General features: G+C 48.0%; 1 protein-coding gene across 6 annotated transcripts in view; it reads left to right on the forward strand.

Annotated features, from left to right (window-relative positions):
* Positions 1–8,230, forward strand: part of LOC139048842 (BAI1-associated protein 3-like) — a 567,324-nt gene that overhangs the window by 165,186 nt on the left and 393,908 nt on the right. For all 6 annotated transcript variants that reach the window (XM_070523709.1, XM_070523713.1, XM_070523710.1 and 3 more), the window contains exon 2: positions 3,719–3,862. In XM_070523709.1, coding sequence (XP_070379810.1) covers positions 3,719–3,862 — 144 coding nt within the window. The remainder of the gene's footprint in view (positions 1–3,718; positions 3,863–8,230) is intronic.

Consider the following 8,230-nt stretch of genomic DNA (forward strand, 5'->3'; position numbering starts at 1 on the left):
TCGAGACGTGGCAAAGCGTGAATGTGATGCCGTTTTGACTGGTATAACACAGCTTCCGAATTAGCCAGCTGCACGGCTTGGCTGCGCTGAGGGAGTGCAGAGAGGTAATTAATTAAGGGAAAGTGAGAAATCCACTCAATCGTAGCAATTGCTACAAATGAAACCCAAGCGTGTTTCTCGAAAGAAAAGCCTCGCAATTGAAGAAAAATTCGTCCTGGTCCGCTACTCGAACCAGGGACCACCGCCTTTCCGGGGCAGCCGCTCTACCACCTCAGCTAACCAGGCGGCTATCAGATGGCAGGGCGAAGTCGAATTTGTCAACAACTCGAAGCAAAGGGAAGAGTTTGGCGTAATAGTTTTGCGGACACCCGCAATTCCTTCAACTGCGAGGCTTTTCTTTCGAGGAACCTGTCTGGGTTTCCTTTGTAGCAATTGATACGATTTAGTGGATGTCTTATTTCCCCTTAATTAAGCCATCTGCTACATGTCCGCGCCTACGCAAAGAACCGAATAGACAGTTATGATGTTGTGTGCGCTGTTATGGGGAGGCCACGTGTAGTGCGCACAGCCCAAGAACAGGCTGCTCACAGGCTCGACTTAGGGACCGCGGACGTGAGCAAGAGTGACAGCGCCACCCCCCCCCCCCCCCCCCCACTTCCATATCGCGAAGCAGTTAGTGCGGCGCGTTGACGGAGATAGAACGCTCCGAAGGCTTATACATAAAGTGGTGTGGATGCACTATTACACCGAGACTTCGTGGACAAAACGTTTCGCTTCAATGTGACCGATTGTGGTTTGAAAACGACCTATCGACGATTGCGAACATCCATGACGTCACTAAACACGACAGCGCTATTGCCGTGTTAGTGCGTGCCTTTGGTGAACGGAGCGATGTGGTGCTGCCCACACAGTGATCTTTCTGTAGTCCTTTCACAGCTCCGCGGTTGAACCGCATTTACAGACTGGAATGGCTGCGAATTTTTTCGCAAGCAAGCAAGCACGTCTAACGGCCGTTATAACTTTGTCTCGCTTTGGGCATGACGTCTATAATCGTCAATGCTCGCGTTGGCGTTGCAGAAAAGGGAGCTTGCTTCCCAACTTGTGCTCCTGCGTTTGATAGTATCGCTTTTTTCTCGGTGGGAGCAAGCAGATGCTGTCGCATGTCGTCTGTTCTCGGCAAGGACAAGCACACGCCGCTGGAGAAGCGTGGGGTAACGCTCAAGTGTTTCGAATGGTAATTCGACGTTTGTGTGTTTCTAACTGCGTACACCATGTCCCGCTTAAAAGGGTGCTTGCAGCTGTTATAAGAGAAGCGAGTGGGTTGAGGGACTTGGTGTCTTCCTTACGGACGCGTCGTCTGTTCTCAATAAGAGCGAGCAGAGGACGCCGCAAGACGTGCGGGGTAACATTTAAAGAGTAGGTTGGTTGCTTTGCTAAGCCTGTGCATCCAACTGCCTACAGCGTCTCGCTTAAATGAGTGTAGGTCCTTGGAAAAACCGTCAGGCAAGCGATATTGCTGTTTTCTCCGCGGCCACGTCATCTGTTTCTGATAAAAACAAACAAGCGATGCTGGGTGATGGGTTGCATCTCACTGAAGTGTTTTGATGAGCTCTTTGATGTTGAAGTGCCTCAGACTGGCGGCTTCAAAGTGCGCACGGTCGCGGGAAGTCCATGAAGAAAGTGAGGTCGCTGGTGAGTTTGCGTATTTCTGTTTTTCTGTGGCGAGCTGTCTCTTTGCGGTAGAAGAAGGCAATCAATGCAGGAAGCTGAGCGCGGTTACGCTAAAATTTTTCGATGGGCGCGTTCATGAGTGTTTGCCTCTAACCTCTGCTATATATCCTGCCTCGTTAACAAAAAGATCGAGCCTCGAGGATGCTACGGCCGGCGTAAAAATTATGTTGTTTCACTGCGTAAACCTTTCAAGTGCCCTTGCCCGCGGTCTCCCTGTCGACTCGGGAACATCAAGACAGACGAAACGCTTAAACGCCGGTCCTCACGTCAACTCGACATCGAAGTGTTTTGACAACTGTCGTGTTTTGAGCGTGCTCTGAACGAGATGCGACATCTTTAATATGCGGTTGGGAAGAAATATATATGCCGATGTCTTCCTACGTAACAATAACAAAAATGCAGCCAACGTTAAACGAGATAGAGCAATAAGCCGTCATATTTAATGGAACATTGTCATAAAGAATTTGCCTTCCAGCACAGAACTCCGCGTTCATTCGTTCGTTCCACCAATATTTCGGGATCCTTGCGCCTCTTTCATTTAATTTTTTTTCTGTTCAAGCACTGTTGCACAGATGGACAGGCTGACAGACAGCCATGAAATCAGTCTATTAACCGTACACTCGAGACTCGCTCGGGCAACAGCCCAAGCGAGTGTTTGTTTGTGTTAGAGGTTGGAGTTCCAAGTGTTACAGGTCACATAATCTGTCGAGTTGCGAAGGCGCGGCACAGTGAAACCAAAGGCCAAAGGGAGCGGCGGCACGGAACGTTCGCTTTGGCATGGAACGTTCTCTTTTTCACGGAACGTTCTCTTTCCTGCGGAACGTCCGCTTTGGCACGGAACGTTCGCTTTGGCAAGGAACGTTCTCTTTGCTACGGAACGTTCGCTTTGGCAGGGAACGTTCTGTTTGCTACGGAACGTTCGTTCTGGCACGGAACTTTCGCTTTGGCAAGGAACGTTTTCTTTGCTACGGAACGCTCGCTTTGGCATGGAACGTTCTCTTTTTCACGGAACGTTCTCTTTGCTGCGGAACGTTCGCTTTGGCAAGGAACGTTCTCTTTGCTACGGAACCTTCGCTTTGGCAAGGAACGTTCTCTTTGCTACGGGACGTTCGCTTTGGCAGGGAACGTTCTGTTTGCTACGGAACGTTCGTTTTGGCACGGAACTATCGCTTTGGCAAGAAACGTTCCGTAGCAAAGAGAACGTTCGCTTTGGCAGGGAACGTTCTGTTTGCTACGGATTGTTCGTTTTGGCACGGAACTTTCGCTTTGGCAAGGAACGTTCTTTTGGCCACGTAACGTTCGCTTTGGCACCGAACGTTCTCTTTGCCGTGAAACGTTCGCTTTAATACGGAGCGTTCGTTTTGCCACGGAACGTTCGCTTTGGCACGAGCGCGCGCGCTCCCCCGCTGCCGCTGCTCCTCATCGCGCCAGTGTTCTCACCGCGAATTCTCGTAGTTAGCGAGTGCAGTCTGCCGATTTGTCCTTGTTGGCGCCTCACGTCACGCCTGTTTAACCAGCTATCGAATGATTACTGCAATATATCCTTGCGGTGTATTCCAATTCTTTGCGATATTTGTCAGTAGTTCGCCTTTCGGGTGATGCCGACTGTCTTTACTATTTCGCATAATCTTCACTTTGTGCGTTTCCTTTAAAGCAAAACCTAATTCTTATTCTTTTTTCAGTATTTTCTGTTCGTACTTTCCGTTTATTCAGTGTTACTTTGCTTGCTAGTCAATCACAGCCAACCGAATTGTTACTGTTTTTATTCAAGTTCTGTTTTACTTCTACGTACGTTTATTGTCTTTCATTTTGTTTATATCGTTTCTTTTTTCGTTTTCTTTCTTTCTTTCTTTCTTTCTTTCTTTCTTTCTTTCTTTCTTTCTTTCTTTCTTTCTTTCTTTCTTTCTTTCTTTCTTTCGCTCTTTCTTTTCTTTTCATGCACGTGTACCGCCCACTGCGGTGCCGCGCGTGAAATGAATCTGTATAGGTGTCGGAGGGCGACCCTCAGGAGAGGCGAGAGCAGCTCAGCCGAGTGGCGAAGCTTTGACCACGGGCGCCCGGATTCGGACGAGGAGAACGAACACGACGACGACCAGGCCGCCGAGGAGAGCCCGGAACAGACCGACCCGGGGTTCGTCATCCCTAACGCTTATTATTTCCGCGCTGTTTCAAAGGACCCACTGTGTGCAGCATTTCGTAGCATAGTTTAAGGCAAATCAGTTCTGCGGACCTTCGCAATGTGAAGGGAAGTACACGAAGGGGATAAAAAAAAAAAGTTGTCGTCCATTCGAACGCTACATTTCGGGTGGATGACAACATTTTTTTTTTACGCTTTAACGTGCTTCCCTCCACCTTGCGGGAATTCGTGGAACTTATCTGCCTTGTTCAGTGTCCCAGTACCTGGAGTTGTCGATTCATTCGCCTTCCTCGCTGTGAGCCCTTGGCCTACTTGTATTCGTTCAGACGGTGGTTCAGACGGGACCAACGCCTCGGAAAGGCGTTGGTCCCGAGTTCGAAACTCTGTCCAGGACAATTTTTTTTTTAAAAGGTGACGCTTTCTTTCTGAGAAACCCGTATGCCTTTCCTTTGTAGCGTCGCGCTACATTTTGGTTGGATGGCATTTTTTTTCGCTTTGAAGTAATGTATAAAGGGACACTGAAGGGATATAGTTAATCTGTATTACTGAATTACGCTTGTGCAATGGTGAGGCGACCGCTCTTGTACCGTGACGAGAGAAAGCCTGGTAAGCCAAAAGAGAAGATTATGTATACATCGGATAGGTGGTGACGCCAGTGTGAATTTTCCGTACTGTAACTATATTTCTCCGTGATGCTGGGAATTTTCACTAGGCTCGTACCTAGTTAATCTGTATTGGTAAAGATTGACTATATTGTACCCTAAAAAAAAGCCAAAGACAGAAGTTGGGGAATTTTAAGGATGTTTACGGATCCACAACGGACCGAATGCTCAAAAAAAGATACCTTCAAATAATTGACGCCACACTGACGTACACGCCTGGGGTTTCTGCGCGAAATTCGGGAAATTGAACTTTGACCATCATTTTAACCCTTATAATCAACTTATTTCTTTGAAATTAGCAATACTGGAGTTCTAAAACAATGCATTCTTCAGTCTACGCTAATTTATTGTTTATCTTTAGTGACCATTTAAGCAGTTATTCGATAAGCATGGATTAAACAGCGCTTGATGCATCAACGGCGCCGCCATAATTGCGTCCTTCGAACTCCTTTCCCGCACGAAGAATGAACCAAGCAGTAAAAGATACAGTGAAATTAGTTGCGTCACAGTCACCTATCGGCGGTGTAGATTATGCGCGAAATTTAAGAAAAGGTTAGCGATAATATTTTTTCCGGTCGTAGTAGAAATAAACTGATAAAAATTCTTTATAGAATAGTTCGCCAACTTAAGCTTGTTTAAGTTTAGCGCCCCTTCAAAGCGGAAGCCAGATGAGGCGGAATTGGGGCGTTCGTGCGCCCAACATTATCTAGATATAATATCCGCACTATCGGTGACGTCATATGAACGCGTGATTCCGCGTGCAATATTATATACTGCACGTGCAAACTAGACGCGAGACATTAAGCAAATCAGGATTATCGGGTCTTTCGCATAGCATGCAGCGCGATTAATGCAGCTGCAAGTATACGTTGCATAAGTATACCGGAGCTTATAAGTCGTATCATGACCGAGTTCCTTCCGCTTCCGCTCAATTACTACAAGAAAACACACCACCGTCGAACTATGACGCAGTTATCGCACTGCCTCTAGAGGGGGCTTCGAGGCCATGCGACGCACGTATGCAGTAACTCTAATACAACGCCGAACGCCTCGCTTTGCAGTTGTTGGACTTAAGGTGAGCTGTGCGAACCGCAGCGCGGCTTGGACTTCGTTGGCTTTGCTAAAACTGTCTTTTTTCCAAAACCGCACCCCTACTTTCTACGTGGCTGACGCCGCGGCTGTGTCCACGTTATCCCTCATGGCACGTCACGCCGACTGCAGCGCCACTCATTCCAGTGGTGGCGCTCGCGCCAGATAGCCGAGTCGTTGGCGCAGCTCGCTGTGTCGTCCGTGCGGTCCAGTCGTACCAAGTGTAACATTTAAAGGCCAGCTGCAACGAATTTTAGAACCGCGTAAACAGCTAATGATTTTAGATAGTGTAGATGTAGTGCGTGTTACCGTGCGAAATTTTACGTTTTAAATGACGAGTTCAGATAACTGCCACAGGATCGCACCGTAAGTTTTGTCCGGATGAGTCGACTAGTGTCGCCACCCGGCTATTGAGCTGTGTACTCCTGCTGTTTGTGTTACTTCGCTTCACTGTCTGCCGCAGCATGGCGTCACTGGCACACTCGCACGCTAAATTTTTATGTGCCTTTGTTCTGCGTTCATGAAAAGGCAAATGGAGTCGTGGCCGTCGAAATTTAACAAATCGTTTCATTAATGATCTGCCGCAACTACTTATTTCGCTTCTCTAATACCTCGTCTCTCACACTTTCCGGCATTCTCAGGAACATTTCGGTTTCATTCGAAAATCTTGATCGAATGTTGCTTGTTTTACACGTCACTTCCTGCCGACTAATAATATGCGTATTAAATGTCTAGCTGTATTTGACCTGCCCGGAGCAAGCGAAGTTGTTGTAGTTTTGCCTTAATGACCTGGCGCAAGGCACTCTAAGGGATCGGCCGTGAACCGGGCGGTGCATGGGTTAAATAATAATAATAAAAAAATGTCATGAGCCGTTGCACTCTGCGAAGATGGATGACAGGCGAAGCTCTTTAGCACCCTACACAGAGGTGGAATAGAATTTTGGAGAAAGGTACGAACATATTTATTGTCCTGACCAGTGGTCATCGTTACGATCGCTATGCATACACATTCTCGTATCGCCTCTTTTATTAAATGCATCCGTCACGTCATGCAACGAATGGCTCATACCCCCTTAAGCAATCGCTCGTACTACCGTAAACAATAATAATAAAGATATCGCTCACGGCCAACGCCGCGGACGCCGACGACACCGGCTTTTCTGCGACACGAGCTCCTTAACGCTGTCGCGTTAAAAGATTAACGCGGCCTCCACATTACGAACACGGAAGAGATAAGTTCTACGCTGGAATGATGAGCGGCAACGGAGCCAGGTGTGGAAGGCGATGGCGACGACGGACGCGCGAGCATAGGCACGAGCACGATCGAGCGGTTGCGCCAATGGGCGCAAACGAGCTAGCTGTAAAAAAAATGAAACGATGCTCGAGCCGTTGCTGATGGTGATCGTTGATGATGATGATGACAATACCTCTTGCCAATGTGTGGCTCGTACCCCCCAACGGAGACAGCTGTGGAAGCAGAAGACGAACGCGTGAGCGCTGGCGTGAGTGAAATCGAGCTAGTTCGTGGGTTATTCGCAGACGACCGGAATACCCTAGCCACATGCGGCTTCGTGTAAAAGCTCAAACACGTAAAAATTACGAGATATTCGGAAGGCTTGGCCTCGTATGGGCATGGGCAACTCTCAAGGCTCGATATTTCCATCTCGAAAACGCCGGAGTACTGAAGGAGTACGGGAAGCAGGTATACTCGCTCGTGAAGGGAGTCAACGCTTGACTGACTCCTTTCCGGTCACGTGATAGTTGGAAGTAATCCGGCAGTATATATCTTGCGGTCTGAGTATTTTTAACAAGCCGCTTTGCCAATCTGAAGGGCAAAGTTCTCCTATGAAGAAGAACATATCGGGGTTTTACGTGCAAAAATGAAAAAAAAGGAACCATGAATACTGGGGGGACCACATGGGGTTCTTTACCTTGCACCCAAAGCAAGCACGGTTCGCGAGCGTTTGAGCGTTCTGCTCCCATTGGAATGTTGCCGCCACTGCCGCGAACGAACCCGGAACCTCAAACTCAGCAGTGGAACAGCGTACCGGTGAGCTGCGGTGGCGGCCTCACTGAAGCGCGCGAAAATTTCCAGCACTGGCAAAAAAGAAGAAAAATCATCTGAAACGAAAGCGCTCTTATGCCAGCCAGATTACGAAGCCTTGGTCTCATCGTATACCTGTTATATTAGCTGTTACGCTAATGTCTTGTACTAATTCGTCTAACCATAAGCGTACACACTACCCAGAACCTTGCACTTTCCAGTTGTACTGTCACGCTGCTCAGTGAATTGGCGGCCGCTGTTGCCTGCTATTCTGTCGTTCTTCTATAGAGATTATTTGCTTCAAGATGTGACTTTCTCTTTGTCATCAACCATTGACTCCTCACAGAAATTAACAATGTTCGGCAGGCCTCAGTGAATGTAAGGCACATAGTCACAGGAGGGGAGGGGGGGGGCGGACATGTGGCCGACACATCTGCGCACACTATATCATAAGATTCACAAGTGTCGCAATGGGCATGGTTGTTCAATATATACGGTCGCAGTAAGCTTAACGGGCTTGATCAGCTTGTTGAAGAGTCTCCGTAAGTAAATATGCCAGAGTAGCGC

The sequence above is a fragment of the Dermacentor albipictus genome, chromosome 8, assembly GCF_038994185.2.
Source record: "Dermacentor albipictus isolate Rhodes 1998 colony chromosome 8, USDA_Dalb.pri_finalv2, whole genome shotgun sequence".
NCBI lineage: Eukaryota > Metazoa > Arthropoda > Arachnida > Ixodida > Ixodidae > Dermacentor > Dermacentor albipictus.